Source organism: Urocitellus parryii, chromosome 2, assembly GCF_045843805.1.
Source record: "Urocitellus parryii isolate mUroPar1 chromosome 2, mUroPar1.hap1, whole genome shotgun sequence".
Lineage (NCBI taxonomy): Eukaryota > Metazoa > Chordata > Mammalia > Rodentia > Sciuridae > Urocitellus > Urocitellus parryii.
Window position 1 is genome coordinate 162,722,862 of NC_135532.1, and position 18,489 is coordinate 162,741,350.

General features: G+C 37.8%; 1 protein-coding gene across 7 annotated transcripts in view; it reads right to left on the reverse strand.

Annotated features, from left to right (window-relative positions):
* Positions 1-17,414: 17,414 nt before the first annotated feature.
* The window catches only part of Zbtb20 (zinc finger and BTB domain containing 20), a 780,801-nt gene continuing 779,726 nt past the window's right edge, over positions 17,415-18,489 (reverse strand). For all 7 annotated transcript variants that reach the window (XM_077795340.1, XM_077795341.1, XM_077795342.1 and 4 more), the window contains one exon: positions 17,415-18,139. In XM_077795340.1, coding sequence (XP_077651466.1) covers positions 17,718-18,139 — 422 coding nt within the window. In that variant the 3' untranslated portion in view covers positions 17,415-17,717. The remainder of the gene's footprint in view (positions 18,140-18,489) is intronic.

Genomic DNA, 18,489 nt, shown 5'->3' on the forward strand with positions numbered 1-18,489 from the left:
CTTCCATAGCCTCACTCAAAATTCAAATAGAAATGAAAACAAAATGAAAATAAAGTAGACAGGTGGTTGAGCCTGTCAAAGCTTCCAAGTCATCTTAGCTGAGATATCCACTGCTCAATGAGACCAGGTGGATAGTATTTGAGAAACTGGCTGGTCATGGGGAGCTGCTAATGCTATTTCTTTTTAATTTTGGAGGAGTTCCCAGCCCACTGATAAAGAGAGAAACCAAGGAACCAAAGAATTTTTCTGGTAATACAAATGAGATGAAACTAACTGTGATAGAGAGGGCACTGTGGTAAGATGGGAAAGAACACAGAGGGGGAAAATGGCCAAACCTTAGGCACTACCTTCATCTGTTTGCTTTGACACATTGGTTTCCTTCTTTATGAGCATCTTTTAGGATGAGTTATAGGCCCCAATGTCTTCTGACCAAATACGTGTCCGCTCAGCTGCTGACATAATATTCATGCTTGCTGGCCTCCTAAGAACTGGATGGCCATGGGTGCCTGCACTTGATGAGCAAAGTTGTAATGGCAAAGGTTCTTTACACTAACTCATCCTAATTGGCGGTTGATTCACACTGATGGAGCATTGCAGGAAAAAAATAAAAGAAGGAAAAGAATTGGTAAGAATTTAGCTTGGTAATCAACAAATGTGAAGTTTTCTTCCAGTAGAAGGAGAAAGAAAAGAGAAGAAGATGAGGAGGAGAAGGGGAAAGGGAGGAGGAAGGAGAAGAGAAGAGGAAGGGGAGAAATGGCATTAGTCAGAAAATACTGCTTTTGGTATTTTTAAACTTTTGAGTTGTCCTTGGTTTTTCTCTCATTCAGTTGCTCCAGTTTAAAGGAGAGTTTAGAATCTAGTGCAAATATTAGCAAATCACAGCATTCCAGGAGCAATATCCTATCCCTTCATCTTAAATGGATACTATCCCTTCAGACCTCCTCAGAAGACTGGGGGCAATGGTCCAGAAAAGCATAAGTGAATAAATTATTAATCTAGTACTTGCTACGACAAGAAAGGCACTATCACAACAGATCAGCCTCCAAGCATTTCCTTGCCACGGGCTTGGGCATTTCAATCACTCCAGCAACCACACCAAAACCTAGACCCAGGTTTTTCAAGACTTGCATTCATTGGCCACTACTATTGGCCCTGACCATGCAGAGCCTCGACCTGTACATACGCACATGCTGCCTTATGTTTCACTAATGATCCAAAGATTAAGTTCACTCTCTTCCTTGGAAGTTTCTTTCTCTCCATCAGTCTCCAGGTCATGACTACTAAAGACAGTGAACAATGTCAAGTACTAGCTTGTATTTTTTCTTCTATTTTTTTAAACCCCTCACCAAACCCTAAGTCATAAAGACAATTCAGTAGCTCCTCCAGTGACAGGGTCTCCTGTTAATAGCACTGTGAATGGAAGGAAAACCAAAGTAGTATCCCTTGACCACCAAAAGCATATCCCTTGAGCCTACTGTAGTACTTTTGTCTGTGAGAGAGAAGGTTGGGTTCTGGAGATTAAAATCTTTGGTGACAGAACTGGAGTGGGTATGCAAGATTCAAGGAAGAAGTTATTCCCCAAAACCTCAAGAGAAGCATCCTAGAACAGTTAATATGAGTCTATCTTAAAAGGTCAACTATTTCTTTCCATAGCTTTGGTTTGGTGTAGTCATGTCCTCTTAGTGCTTACCCAGGACGTATTTGTTAAGGGCTCTGAACTGAAAGTTTCTTATTTAAAACTGAGATAATGCCTTGAATTCTTAAGGGGTTGCTAATGTTAGTTCTGAAAGATTTCCAGCAAGGCTAACAACTTCTTTAAATTTTTTTTTTTAACTTGGAATGGTAGACTTGGACGGATGGTAAGAAGGAGAGAGAAAAAGACAGATATCAATGTTGTTATTTTAGGAAATAGGCCTCAATTGAGAGTTTTCAAAATTGATGCCTTCCCATGTGATAGTGTTCAGAGAAATTCAATGTTAGCTGTCAATACAGGTTGTGATCTTTTCTTCCAGAACCAGAAATTCCCAAAGCTGCCACCCTGGGTTCTGGAAGAGTCCCTTAGCATCTTCACTCTTGTATCATTATTCCCCACACAATCTATTGCTTTTCCTGTGATGAAAGATTCTTTTATTAAGAATTACTAAAGAGCTGTCAAACTGATTGCTTCTAAGATTAAAAAAGCCAATAAAAATAAATCCAACAAAGAAAAGTTAGGAAAAAAAGGAAACCTCAAAGCTAAACTTTTAGGCACTGTTAAGGTCTCTTCTTATTAAGGATAGTCTGTGTTGGAGCATATGGTTGGTTCTGATCAGTCCTCCAACCCTTTCTCCAATTTTAAAGTTGGCCTAGCTTGTTTCAAAATAAACCTTTCACCTCACTGTTCTCAGTGTTTATTGCACTGTTCCCTTACTGTCATCCTAAAGGACTCTACCACATGCATGACCTTCCTCTTTGGTTAGCCTAATCTAGGTTTCACCCAGGGATGGAAAAGTATGCTCAGGGTGAAAGGATATCCTAATGTGAACAAAATTATTTATTTATTGTAAGGAGTATGTACCACTGCCCTCTGTCACACTGAAACATGCATCAGCCAGGGCTTCGTGATGAAGACTTCCACATTCAGCTGGCCAGCTTCCTTGCTATCTCAACTCTTAATGAAAAGCTTAGCTGGAAACAACATTGGGTAAATTTCTTCTTGAACACCCTCTGTTTGCTGTACAAACCAGCTTTTTTACAATAAGAAAACAAGTTTTTATCAGTGTGGCAGTTTCGAGGCTTGAACAAGGGTTGGCAAAATTCCACAGATTCTCACTAATCCTCCTAAGACCAAGCATGGAAATAACCCTCCATTTTTGCGATGTTTCTCATTTTATACCTTTCCTCTTTCTTTCCTAACACACTTTCTCCCAGCACAAGTAAATACATTTCAGTAGTGCAGTGCAGTGCAGTCAGTCAAACTTAGTGCAAAAAAAAAAAAAAAAAAAAAAAAAGACTCAAAGTTCAACCCAAAACAGCTCTTCCTAAAAGATATCAGTGCTACAAAAGTGGGAAATTCAGACTTCACCTTACATTTCTGTGAATCATCTCTTTTGTTGTCCCTGTTTTCAGTTCAAAAGAGAGAAACAACTAGCATGAACCTATGTATTACTCTGTAAAACATGAAGCTGATAGCCAGAAAATAAAGGGAAGTAGTCAAATGAAATCAGGGGTATTATTTAGAAGAGGAAAAGAGCTATTTAATGCAAAGGTCAGTAGTGGTTTTTATTTAATGGTTTTTATCATGTCAAATGGCTCCAATACTAAGGGAAATGGGTACAGAAAAAGACAAAAATTTCCTGTTTCCCAAAACAGGTCCTAAATTTAACAATGCTGGGCTCTTATTTTTGAATAGTGCAATCAGCTCCTCTTCAAGGGTTATAGGCAACAGTCACCTTACCTAACACAGAGAGCACTAGGAGTGCTCATTTTCCTACATTGACCACTTTTCCCCTTGTTTCATTCCCCTTCTATTCACTTTTTTCCCTGACTACACACAGATATAGATATACACACATACACAGAAATTCTCAAGTCCCCTCTCAGGATAATGGATTGAAAACTGGTTCAAATAGCTCAATGACACACTCAAGCAAAAAGTACAACTATTAAATATGAAAGAGAATTATTACACCAAAATGAAGATATAGTATTGTATCACTTCTTGTATTTTTTAGCAAGAAAAAAAAAACATTCATAGTAGGATTTCTTAAGGAGCTTACTTCTTGCTTAAGATGAATCTAGAATCAGTTTGAGATGTGACAATATGAGTGATTCTGGAGAAATGTTTTGCCTTTGACTCTGTCTCTTCACTTTGTCTGAATTGCTACTCTGCGAATGTGAACCTGCTTGTCTGCTCAGACCCACACATGTGCTGGGAGTTTCAGGTGAATCGCTGTGCAGTTTAGAATAGATTGTACAAACAATGGAGCATGGCATACTGGGGTCAGCAAAGTATCACTGATTTTCTCTATCATCAGCTTCTCACATTCATTTGCCACACAGGATGAGGATTACTAAAAGTCCCTCCTTTCATGTACTCTGAAAATGACAACTCTTTCAACAATAGTGCAAATGCCAATTTTAATTAGATATATGCAAATTACCCTTAATTTATAGCTTAACAGTTCCCTCAGGAAAATTGAAGTGTAAATCAATGGGACTTAAGGAAGAAATTCAACTGCTGCAAATACCTTTGAGAATTTTCTATGACAAATCTACAGGTGATTCCAAATCAAGATTTGTCCCAAGGATAGCAAAAGTAGTAACTATCTTTGTTTTGCAAAGATTCTTCTAGAATACACCAAATACACTTCAGTTTATAGCAAAATCTTACTTCAAATTTAAGCCATTATTTTCAGATATCTTCCTGAATGCTCCTCATGTACCCTGGAAAGCAGGTTAGGTATAGGAATAGTCAAGGGTTTCTACAAATTTTTTAGATGAGTTTAAAAGCATTCAGAGAAGTCTTGAATCAATTAAGTGTAGTTATCATACTAACTCATCATACCATGACAGGCAGCCATGACAAAGAAGAGTTTCAACAAGTTCCTCTGGTAATCCTGAAAGCTGGCTTTAGCAATCCAGGATGGTATAGAATTTGATTCCATCACACTGTCCTGCTTCTTCTCTTTGCTTTGTCTCTGCTCACTTAATTGAAATTGCAACTATTTTAAAGATTGAGCCAAGAATGTAAATTATAGAACAATAGACAGGTTATTAAAAGGTTGTCAGCCTATTTGTAAACTGGGTTGAAAAACAGTATGTATTCAAATGAAGACTAAAATTTCCTTTTTTTAAAAAAAATAGTTTCTCACTTGAGTGTTTCTTCCTCTTCGATGATGGGATGTGGACAGGTGAAGTACTAGTGATGCAGTTACAATCTCCCTCTTATGACCATCTCCAGTGCCTGGGTGGTGGGTGAGATGAGAAGCAATGGAGAAATGGAAGTTTCTATTTCAGACCTCATGAACACACAGAGTCTTGGAATTAAGATAAAAGAAATCCATATAATTATAAAAATCTATAGATCAATCGAGTTTGACATTTTATTAGCACCCTTTCTTTTTCTTTGCTGGGTATTCTGTACTAGTTGCTAATAAGAAACATCTGCAGGGCAATTGAATTAAATTAATTTATCTCTATCCTTACTCCAGAAAAGATTTGAGAAGGCAAGAAGGATTTGTAGTATAAAATGCATGACCTTCATCTGCAATCAATTCTCATTCTTTGTCAGGAAACCTGTTAGTTTGGGCAAAAAGGATTTCTTCCTCAAGGAATAGTTTTTAACTATTCTATGCTCAAAGCATAGAGAGAATTTCTGTCCTCAAAGTTCTCAAGTGCCATTAGAAAAACAAAGATTTTTCATGGAGGAACAATTCCTTGATGGTAAGATAGAAGGCTTTTTTGCTAAGGGGAAAATAACTATGGTGGTGGTGGGGATTCATTAGACTGCCCATGGACAGTACCAAATTAAAGGATCAAAATTTTTCACTAACTTGAGAAGAAAAAGGTAAAGGAAAAGAAACAAATCAACAAACAAACTTTACTAAAATACACATTCCTCCAGTTTCAGAATCTAAAAAAAATATAATTATGCTTAAATCAAGGTTTAGAGATAGCAAACAACTGTTTTAATGTGTAGAAGTATTATCCCTTTGCTTTACCATGTTTCACTTTCTTTGAAGGAATTGTATCTGTGCACACCTGTCCTAAAGTCCAGTGCAGAAAATAAACTCATTTGCTACCAGTCTCAATCTCCTAAGCTATATTTGCAAATACTAAAACTACATATCTGTAAAATGAGATGCAGACTTTCTGAAAGGCATTGGGGGGCGCGGGGAGAAGCAAGCTTTTTATGGGGAAAAAAAGAAAAAAATCCCTCCCTAATCTCCCAAACACTATATACTATAGTGTTTCTGACCATTATTTTGCTGCATTAGTTAATGTTAGGGCTGTTGGTGCTCCTGACAGGTGACAGCTTGGAAAAACAGGAGGCTCACAAACAATATGAAATTCACATCTTGGAGCTCTAGAATATTAAAAGGGATTTAGACATTAATCTGTGGCTAACACAGGGGTTGTGGTGAGAAGTCCCAGGTCTCAGGGTTGAAAGTTTTCTTGGGAAAATAGAAGGAATAATGTCAAAAAGGCAACCTGATTTAACTGGACCAGATGGGATAGATCAGGACCAGATCCTTTCCTACTACACATATACATGATAATAGTTAAGAATTTAGAAAAGAATCTTTTGTTCCTTCACACAGCAATGCCTGCAAAGAAGGATATAGGGTATTTTAGATAAAGAACACTTTAAAAACCAATACCAGGAGTCAGAATGAACAAAAGAAGAGAAAAGAGATAAAACTGATTAGAAGAACATGACAAATGAAAGGCATAGTTTTAAGCAACTTCAATATTGGCTTTAAGAAACATTGCTTTCCTGCTAGATGCATGCCTCAGGAGGTCTTTTGGACCTTCTATTCATTTCCTTGCTCTCTATGGTGAGTTGATGCTACAAATTAGTTTGATTAAGACAAAAGCTGGGTCAAGCCTAAAGTCAAGTAAGAATACATTTATCATATTAAATCTTGATTCTGTTTATTAGTGGGTCAAGCAAGACCTGAAACTATATGCCCTGTGCATTTAAAACCAGGCAATGCTCTACCTGTCACAAGATTTGTCTTTGTATGAGCTGAGGGGCAATGTGGTACCATGGCAAGGACATCAGACTGAAAAGGGAAGACTGTTAAAGGGCTACTGTGAAGAAGATATTAAAAGCATCTGGAAAGGGATATACACAGAATGGTATCAGTCTTCTGGAAAATGATCTGAAGATCAAACAGTTAAAATTCATTGGAATGAGATCTAGCACAATGATAAAATTACATGGTTGAGTATTTTGGAATTGGGCAGTATATACTGTACATCCCTTAGAGTATCCATCCAGCCTTATTAATATTTTTTTAAGTACATATTAAGTGTATGTTTAAGCCACCTCTGGTTGCAAAATACACTTAACAATCTTTATTGATCTTTTCATACTTAAGTAAATTACTGCTCAAATTTCTAGGCTGATAATTGTTTTTTCAAAAAGGTAATAAGTAAAGAAATTCTTCCTAATTTTTTCTGCAATACATTTAGGTAGAAGTGGCTTTACTTGTTTGAGAAGAGCTTCAACAGTTACCAAAGTTATTTTGAAATGTTACCCCTTTCTTTAGATTCCTGTAAATCTAGTCTCTGATAGACATGATGTTTGGCTAAGTATTAGCAGGGGTTGAAATAGTCAACATTAGTGATTTTTCTCTCTCAGAGATGGTCTACTCATATCAAGAATTTGAAAACTGTGGTAGTAAAAAAGAAACACAGTAATACTTTTCTCTTTATCTTTGGCCAGATGTGAAGGTGAGAGGAATTAATGATCTCAGCTAGTACAGTTGACATTTAAAACTGTGACTCAGGTCCTCCCACTCTCAAAAGAATATTGACAACTTTTAAAATCTGGAGCTAAAATGAAGACAGGTTTCACTCTGCCTATGAGTTTCAAGTTTATGAACTCATTGCAAGAAGGACATTCAGAATGGGTAGGGGGAAGGAAGAGAAATGAACAGTCAGAGATCAGAATTTAGTACTGGAGTTTTTGAGGGGTCAGTGATGAGACAAATGGTAATTCATAGTAGTCTTAGAAAGAAACAAAAAAACAGAGCAGGTTAGGAAAAGGAAAGAGAAATATAATGTGATACAAACTGGATACAATTTGGAGAGTATGTGCTCTCTGGAGAATGAACAGCTTCACCAATGGTCAATTCATAATCATATTTGTCTAGTAGAAACTTGTTTAGTTGAAAATGGAGAACACATTGTTGATTTCACTCTTAGACTCAATGTACTCCCTTTCAAAGCAGACTAAGAGTGGGTGGTGCCTTAATGCGTTTCAGGACACTAGGGAAAGCTTGGGCAGGGTAGGGGCAGACACTGGCTGGTCAGGTATGGTAGGCTAGGATGGGATCAGAAATAATCTCTGAGGGAAGACAGAAGAAATGAATTGGTATGCTCACACTGAGAAACCTTAATGTTGGTCTGAGGAAAGAGTTTGATGAATAGCTGTTTTGTTTTGTCCTGAATATAGAATGGCAGGAATTAGACAGGTCTCATGAGCCCAAGATAGATGAAAAGCTGATCCAACTCTGACATTTCCCAGCCATTGGGTTGAAGAGCTTAGGGAAGCTGAAGGAACTCTTTAATCTCGAAACACTATCTAAAAGTAATTCTTATACAGGAAGACAGGATGCCTGACTTCTGAAAGTTCCTTGGGCCTGTTCAAGAGGAAAGGCACCAAATCCCCATCTTACTGGGCAAGAGGAGATTCTGAGGACCAGATACCCAAGAGCCACTATTTTATGGATTCTGAAGATGGAAAAATGTGATATATATTTCTGAGCTCTGTATTAGCCTCTGTCAATAAAAAGTTCCTCAAAGTCTGGCTTTAGTTTAAAAAGAAATCTCCTGGGAAGATGAACACTATATTGCCAAACTACCGCCAGGGAAATGTTGAAGACTTGTTAAAATAATTGTAAGCATATTGAAAACAGAAAGTAGTCAGTAAGGAACTGGTATTTAAAATCAATGTTTGAAAATACAGCTGAGACAACTAGGCATTTCCCTGTCCTGTGCTTCTCCCAAGAGCAGCCCTTTGAAATGCAGCCTGTGTTATTTGGTCAGGTTATTGAAGGTTGTGCAGCCCCTTGGTCATATTTTTAGAAGCAAATATAGACAATGACAGTCCTAGAGGGGAAAATCACAGATACATTCATATGCACTTTTGTTCTTCAGATATTGAGAGGGTCAGCTCAACAAGATCACTTATAATATGAACCCTCTTTGCATTAGCCACACCAAAAAAAAAAAAAAAAAGTTTTCACTTTCCTACATTTTGCTAAGTCTGAGCTTTAAAAAAATCCTAAAATCCTCTAAAGACAATACTGAAGCTGATAATATAAAAAGCAAACTAGAGCAGTAATGATTATTATTAAATGCACCAGATTAACTGCAGCAGGTTGGTGATGGGTGATATATGCAAAGAAATAATATGTCAATCAACTCATGATCATAGGCAGATTCAAAAGTCAAAATGAATATAATGTAATATATATTTCAATATAGAGTTGTTATATATAGTGTGTATGTTTCTAGGTTTCAGAAATACTGCAATGTAGTGTACTGTACTTAAGTAAGCATACCTAAATAGTAACTCATATTCTTCCACAAAGTCACTAGTACTGTTAATTAAAAACAAAAACAAAAACAAAACTCATTTTTTTTCCAGTAAAAAGAAATACCTGTGGTTACAGTCACAGACTTCTTTTGGATATAGAAAGACAATATACATTTTTTAATAACAAAAAAGTTGCAATTGTAAGTAGCCTTACTTCATGGGGTGGGAGAAGTCACCAAAATAGAAGAGGAAAGAAAAATGTCCTCTGAAATCTGTAAAGTAAAAATAATCTACGTGTCATAAAAAACAATAAACCATCTAGTAAAAGGAGGGCATGAAGTCAAAAAACTGAATCTGACTGTTTCCAGACCACCAAGCCATAAGAGTCAGCTACAAGAGCCAGGTCCATTTATCCAGTATATTACACTAGAGTGACATTCTACTTTAATGTTTGAGATGGACAAGAGCCATCAATTCTTAGAGATTTCCCTCAAATATTCCCCTGATAGTCTATTGGTTTGCTAGACATGGTAAACAACCCACTCCTGGAAAGACTTTGGCAAAGGCCACACTGGTTTCAGGAGACAGTTTGTGAATGATGACAAGATCCTGCAAATGCAGGCAGCATTAAGAAGGTTTCATCTGGGAGTCAAAATGCACATGTGGGCTCTTGTGTGTGAGTGTGTGCATACACTGGGTTTCAGAAAAGAAAGAAATGGAGGCCTCTGAGCCATGGATGGCTCAAGCCAAAGTTTGCATGGGCCTTGCCTGCCTGACTTCAATATCCCTCCTGCTCCAAGAGACCTGGTAAGGTGCCCTCAATTGCTACTCCCTCTGTTCTGCTCTCCAGTTGGGTGCTTATGTTCCACCTTCTTCTGGAGGAAAACAGCATGTCCCTGTGGGTTTTCTGTGGGTCAACAAACTACTTTTATTTCTTCCAATTCCAGAACACTGCAAAAGGCAAGAGTGGGCAGGTGACTACTTCCTGGGAAGGGAGCCACAAATTTGGGCACAATAGTGGGAAGGGACAACTGCATCTATGTACCAGGACCTCTGCTTGTGTGTGCTTCTTTTGAGAGGTACACACACACTCCCAGACAACAATAAATATAAACAAACACACACATGCACACACACATCAGTAAATCCAATAGAAGTGTAGCATTTTTTTTTCAAGTTTCTCATCAAAGGGCTAAGTAGAAATTATTGATGGTTGGGCTCCTTCAGAATGCCCTTAAGCCTCATCACAGATACTGATGTACCCAACTAAGGCAACAGAGCAGAAGTGGGTATGTGAGATATGTTAGACCTTTGACTTCTAACTGGAATTCCAAAATCTCTCTTGCTGTCACTAGAGAATATGAATGTGGAATAGTTTTGAACTAAGAGCACCTCACACTGCATATGCACATGCATGTGCACATGCATGATGTACAGACATTCTGGACAATAGCTCTGCCACACTGGATGAGTTAAGACCCTTTCATTACTAGAATCTACATATAAACTGCAATGATGTTGTGGGTACCTGTTGAAAATGGGGTTAATTTTTTTTTCTGTCTTAGGTGTATCAGCCTCTCATTGAGGCATTCTGAACCAAGGAATCTCTGAATCTGAAGAGGGTTAAGTAGGGACTCTTATATCCCAAACAGATATCCCAGAAGCTGAGACTCTCAGGATGGTGGCTAGATTTTGTTCATGATCTGCAGATTATGCTCTGTCACTGAAGATGTGCAAGTTCAGAGTTTGCACTTACAAAGAACCACCAGATAAAACAGATGCACTCCAAAACCCAAAGGGAAAAGAGTTGAGAGATATACACCAAAAAGAAAGCTTTTTGTTGGGATTGTTCTCCCTGTTAAGAAAATATTTGAAACCGGCATCCCAGGGACCTGTGATCATGCTTTATGGGAGTCACTATTTAGCAATATGATGTTTGTTTTACATTCAGTCCAGACCTATCGATGAAAATGAGTAGAGAGAAAATACCAGCCACTTCCTGAGAATGGCCAACTCTGGACAACTTTGGTGCCTTCCCAAGAAGTCACTGCTTCTAGAGTCCTCAGTCATGAACAGGGCTTATTTTTGCCATAATGCAACTACTAAAAAGCAAGAAATGTCCATTTCTTCACACTCTTCCAATTTCTGTGTCTTTTTTCCTCTTCCCTGGGAGTTCTGACTTAAGGCAATAATTCTGTACTATAAGTGGCTACTTGTGAAAATACCTTAACTGAGGTCACTTCAGATTAGATATTTCAGTCTGAAAGTATTCCGTCTATGGAGCAACAGGTGGGGCCTAAAGAAGCTACTGGAATGACAGATTGTTTCAGTGGTGTGGAAAGATGATTTTTCTTGTTTTGACCCAGGGCATTTTTACCTCTCATTCAGGGAGGAGGAAACACTTAGTTCTGGAAAAGAACTAGTGCTATGCAGCAGTCATCTTCTACCTATTTGTCCTAAAAAGAATGGAAAAATACTACTGTTTCATTGTCACTTCCTGGGATCTGCTCATATACACCTCTGACTACTATGGATTCAGTGTTCAAGGAGGAAAAAAAGGTCTTCTGAGACTTAGAAAATCTTTGGGGTATTGTGGTCAGGCTGATCATCTTGATACCCAGTGCTAGAAATGATGCTTTGGATTAATAGTTTCCACATGCTGTGTTTACAGGAACACAAAGTCACCACAACCTTTCCTCTTGGAGGGGTTTAAATGGCATCAGAAATAAGAATGTTATACAGAAAGCCTTTGGAAATAAAAAATATATATTCTCTCCAAAGGGCCTCTTTTTTTGTGCTCCCTTTCTGTCCTCCTATGTAGTTAGAGCACTGGGCAGAGATTGCTTTGGAAAGTTTGCCCCACGTAATCTATCTTCTGTGTACCTAAGGAAACAACACTTTTCTTTAGAAAAACATGGAAAGGAGAAAAAGGTTGTGATGGTCCCATTGGGAAGTGCTGTCTAGTTTCAGAAAGCCCCGTGACTGGGTCCATTCAAGGCTTTCTGATTCACTGAAGACTGAGAGGGGGAACCTGGGCCACTGGGTCATTTTGCTTTCTCTGTGGTCTTAAGGGGTCTATTGAAATTCTCGTGCACCCTCTTTTGTTTGTGACTATGTCACTTGGTTCTGTCTCTGGTGTTCTATTTTTTTCTCCCTTTCATTATTATTTTTTAATTTCTTTTTTCTGGGGAACAAAATCGATTATTTAAATAATGTTCTTTTCTAATGAGTAAAGAAGTTTCTCAGAGTCATAAATCACTCAAAAGAAACTCTGTTGACCCTACCCAAGGAAAAACCCAGAAATTTCTCTAAGTACCTTTTGCCAAATTTCCTAGTTTTGCTATTGGATGTTTCCTGGTTTAGTATTGTCAAATTCTGAATATATTTTGCAATTCTTTTGTTCTCTTCCCCAGAGCTTCCATTACCCTGGACTTCAACTCATTACTAAATTAATAAATTCTTTTAGAAGATTTCTTTTAAGAATCAAGTCATAACAGAAAGAGCCTCCTCCTGTTCTCTGTCCCCAGGGCTCTCAGGTTGTGTCTGCTTCTGTATGTCACCTTCCTTTTGTTCCCTGTCTGCAGCATACACTGGCTATAGCAGAGGCAGGTCTGATGCCACCATCTGATGTCTTTTCTGCAGAATCATATATCCCCTGCCCCCAGCCCCAACTAATCAAATAACATCTTCAGAAACAACAGAGGAATGTTCCAGGAGGGGCACATCTATTGTGCCCAGCCAGATCTACCTCACTTCCCCCTTTCCTAAGGGCAAAAGGTGTTAGAAGCATCACCGAGTTTTCTCTACAAGTAAGCAATGTGAGCCTTTATTATGTTTTCCTGGGGATCTGAGGGATTTGATAAGGGACACACCTCATTTTTGATTGTGTGATGAGAGAAAACACTGATTTGGTGGCATGAGCAGGGTACATAGTGCTTATGTGTTTGCATGATGGAAGTATTTGTGGGGCAAGGTGTTAGAACTTAAAGTGACACAAACACAGAGGAAGCCTCTTCGTTTTTCATTATCAGAATGCACAAATTCTCCCTGTTCATAGGTTTGAAAAGGTTTTCTTGGTTCTTATAGAATATTATGATGATACAAATGAAACCTCTGTGACTTCTTAATAAAGAAACCCCAAGTCTTTCTAAGGCTAAGAGCTACTGTTACCTCTTAAGGTGGCTAGGAGAAGGGAATGGTCTGCACCTGTGAATGAGCTGGGAATTCACTACGCATACTCCAGACACAAATAAATTCAAAGTATTAGGAACTCGGGAAGGGAGAGGTCTATAAAAGTGTTATAAGGAGTGAAAGTTTACAACACAATTAAAATATATAGTAAAAAATAATTCAATTTTTTCTGGGGGGAGGGTGCTGGCTTGTTTTTCAATCTTTCCCCATTGTAGAACCCATGTGTTATAATTATTTCATTTTTAGGGTTACATTTTATATACTTAGGGGGTCTTTTATGCACAAATATTGGTATTTAATAGGAAAAAAATTGCCCACTATACTGAGATATTACCAATGTTTTTGGTGCAAGAAGATTTTATTTTTCATAGAGTATATCTTAATGTCTTGAGATAAACACTCCCTTTGGACTTTTTCCCTTTCTTTTGTCCAGCAAATTCTTTTCAAAACTATAAATTGCTAAAAAATGTTCTTTTCCAAGCCAGTTCTTGTTCCCTGTACTCCTCTTAAGAGGTCTTAAATTTGGAAGATCTGCTTCAATCTTATCTTTTTCCTGGCTATTAAAAGGAATTTTCTTTTCTTTTAGTACTGATAGCATTTTAGGTTCAAGGTCTAAATGTAAGAAATTATAGGATTTAAACTGAAAAACAAGAAAACAAAAAACAAAAAACAAAAACAAAAACTAAAGAATCCATAATGATTCTCTGATCTTGAGGCCAAATATGTTTTTCTATTGCCTGAGATATTTGTGATGGTTTATTTGTGATTGTGGGTTAGCAATCTGAAAGCATCTACATTCTTTTGAAATAGGTACAGACTCGTTTATTTTCTAAATGTGGGTCAATCTGGAAAGCAGCTCTTTAGAGGCCAGACATACAGCAATAGCCTCTCAGAATCTTCTTTGCTCCCCCAGGATAGAATTCCCACTCCAATTTAGTTTCCTCCTGTTCTCAAAGAACAATTTGTCAATTATTTTAGGCTGCATGTTTGGGAGGAAAAGACACAGTGGGAACAAGTCTTTGCCATCCAAACCTGGTGGTCCATTTTGTGGTGATTAAATCACCTCACTAACAATTCTTTTGGGGCCCCCAATATATTTTTTTAAAGAGATACTTTCTTTACCAGGAAAGAGTGAACATTAGGGCTTCAAGTCACTTGTAGTTTTTTCTTTACATGCTCTACAACAAAAGGTGGATTTTAACCTACTTGCTTACCTTTTTTAGAACAGCAAATTAGCATTAAGGCAAATGGGTCTCCCCCAGATTTGAGAAGCAGTCAGCTAAACATGACCCAAACAGCACTCAAAATCAGCTTTTCTGGAGATATTATGATTCTGCCTACTAAGGTGAGCATAAAGACACTTTTAAAATCTATTACTGTCAAATAATTGAAAATATTTTAAAGTATCTTTTGGCCTTCTTTCATTTGAAAGATGCTGAATGATTTCACATCATTTTCCTTTAAAATTTTTTCCCTTCAATTTTAATCTTTTATTTTATGGGTTGAATGACTTGTTTTCCAAAATATCAAGCAATTCCATGGCATAGTTAATTAATGCTCCCTCTATTGGTGGCTAAAGGAAATATTAGAGTCAATATTGATATTTTAAAAGGCAAAATTGGCAATAGAAAAATGGACTTTTCATATATCTGAAGCCGTTTCTCATTGACTTTTACAGGTCAGTTTTAGATACAGTGTCCTTGGTAGAATTCCTCTTAGAAATCATAATGGGTGATTCTCAGTAGCCAGTTTACCATCCAAGTCTACTTTAAAACTTCTAGCAAAATATCTACTGTAGGACAAATCAAACTCACAAATACTCCAGTTGCACGAATTCTACTAAACATCACAAAGAACTTATGGAAAACATCCAAGTTAAACAAATGTCTAAAATATATGAATAAAACCAATTTAGTCATTATAGAGTTGCTTGCCTTGGAAGATTTTCCCTCATGTGCTGCATAGACTTTGTAAATAAAACACAGGAAAATTAGAAGAAAAATCAAATTAAAATGTAGAGTAATTTTGAATCTAAAATATCCTCCTCTTTCTTTTTAAAGTTGTAGTTTAGTGTTTTTGCTTTGTTTCAAGATTGACTTTTCCCTTTAAGTATGTTAAATATGCCTGTTGTTCACTTTGGGAGTATTATTAGGTTTAAAAAGTTCTATTTTTGTTGGAAATAGAAAACCATGGAAAAACCTTCCATGGAAAAATCTCTATGATGATATCTTGATTAGACCGAGGAGAGAAATCCCAACTAGGAAGAGAGAGTGGCACCTGGAAAGATGCAGTAGATTGGTGGCCTTTTGAATGGTGGATGTCGGCATCAGGAAAATGGTTGATTTCCCTAAGACTTTTCCAAAAAGCAAAGATTAATAACTCATCTAATGAATTATCTTCTTATTTAGCCCTCGTAGCCATGGTGGAAAGAGTCAGAAGGTGACATCAGAAAGGAAGAAAGTAATTTTGGCATCAACGTATCATATTTTGTAACAGGCTTCTCATAGCGGTGCTTGTAAGGTTCTGAAGGGGGAAGGAGGTATGGGCTCTGTGAAGTCCTCCTCCTGGCTGACCACAAAAGAGACAAACCCATTTGTCAAGACATCTAGACTACTAGTGTTTCATCAAAGAAAAAAGCAGTCAACAGAAACTCTAGATTCATAAGAGCTCAATGAAATATTGGAGAAGCAAGAAAACTGCTTCTAAAAGATAAAGTCCCTCCCATGAAAGAGAACAGAATTCTAGATGGATCAGTGAAAAAAAAAAATATTCAGTGGAGCAACTTAAGCTTGCTAAAAGTCAAAAAACTACATATCAAAATACAAAGCAGCAGTTCAAATTACAGCAGGGATGGGCGGGCCACAGAGGCCCTCATCAACCCAGGCAATACTTAAAATAATAAAAATTAAGAAAAATAAAAAAAATATGAAGAAAATAACCTTCCTCTCTTTCAAATATAACTTTAGTTGCCTTTAATTCTTTCTATCTGGAAGCAGTATCGCTAACCTTAACAGTCTTGACTTACCAAAAAAATATATATATGTGTGTGAAATAAAATAAAAGAGAAGGGATTGGTGGCAGTGTATGCAAAACCAAAATGAAAAAAAAATTACTTTTAACAATCTTACTTTTTTGTTTTTTTTTTACACAAATACTGTTGTAAATATATTAAAAAAATCAGCATTCTATCTGGTAAACGTCACTTTTGCCCCTCTATAAAATTTTGAATTAAAAAAGCCTCGAGAACTTTTTATTGTTCCCCCCACCCTCCATTCCTTTCTTTTTCTCTTCCACAAGAATATATCCTGACACTTTTTCTTTTTTCTTTTTTTTTCTTTTTTTGCAAAGATTGTTGGAAATAATCCTTCTCTTGTACCTAGAAACATAGGTGCAAATCTCTGATATCTTTGTTTTATCTGCATTTCTGCCTTTCATGAAAGTCCCTCTTGATTGTGCTGAGGCTGAGGCTCAGCGAAGACACTGAATAAATACGATAGCCACTGTTGCTTGTTGCTTCTCCAAGTCTTCCTGGCTTCTGCTGAGAGGGGGGATGTGGAGGAGGTGAGCCAGGTGTGTGGACACGGCAGAATCTGGGGGAGAAGGCTGCCATTCCACGTTCTTTCCCACACTCCTGAACCCACTTCCCCCTGCCACCCCCACAGCCCTTTTATGAAATCAGACAACGTGGTAGGTGGAAAACAGCAGGGCCTTTCCTCTGGGTTTTCAACCAGAAGTGATATTCCACAGTTTTAACTGGTTACTGTAAAGTCCAAGCGGCCAGAATTGTGAAAATGTCCACTGAAACACTGCAAGCGGTGTACTTAAAGACAGTAGGCCTTTTAGATTTTGTTATATATTTTGTAGTGCTCTTCACAAGTGAAAAAATTTTTTTCTTTTCTTTTTTTTTTTTTTTTTTTACTTTTTTAAAAGATTTTTTTTTTTTTTTTTTTGTAAAGAAGGGTTGTATTTAGAGGCCAGTAGCTAGAGATCCAACCAGTGGACCTCCTGAAGTACTACCAGGCCTTAAGGCCACCATCCGAGGGAGACTGGGAAAACTATTATTCACCCGGCCTCCGGAAATGTAATGTACCAGCAGGCAAAAAACAGTTCTTCATGTAGTACAAAATGAAAAGAAACAAAAACAAAAACAGAAAGTAAAAACGAAACCAAAACATTTCTTAAATTCTAGTGCCATAGCTTTTTTGTTTGTTTATTTCTTTTTGTTTGTTTGTTTGTTTGTTTTGTTTTGTTCATAAGAAAGAGAGAAAGATACTACTTATCCGTCAGACACATGCATCCTCATGTGGTCGTTGAACTGCTCGATTTGGTCAAACTTTGCTGGGCAGACGGAGCAGACGTAAGTGGTCCCCTCTGTGCAGGCCACCACACCTGGGGGACCAGCGCGGACACCTGGGGGTGTGCCCGCTGGAGGGGTCCCGTTGCTGGCACTGTGCAGGGCCACATGTCGCTCCAAGAGGGTCTTGTGGGAGAACTTCTTTTTGCAGATGTAGCACTCATAGGACTTCTCCCCTCGGTGGAGGCGCATATGCACATTGAGGGAGCTCTTCTGGGTGAAGCGCTTGTTGCAGATACTACACTGGTATGCTCTCACTCCTGTGTGTGTCACCATGTGCTTGATAAGGTAATCCTTTAAGGAGAAAGAGCGCCAACAGATGCTGCATTGGTGGGGCTTCTCACCTGTGGGTGTGGGAAGAGACAGCAAGCAGGACAGAGGGAGACACAGCCAAGGTGGGAGAATGAGAGACAGAAAAACAAGACAACAAAAAAGAAAAATAAAACAATTATAAAAAATAAAATCTGATTGTCGAATGGGTCATCCTTGACTGGAAAGATCCAGGCCTCCCTGGGCTTTCCTGTTCAGAGAAATCTTGTGCTAAAGGATGCCAGATCACCAAATAAAATTTCCATGTCCCCATGCCAAAAACCAGCTGTCTTGGAAAGCTACAAGATACTCCCCACTAAAAGTCTTCAAAGTCATTCATTCTGTGGAGAAGAGGGAGGGTTGCTTAATAAGGTCTCATTTTCAG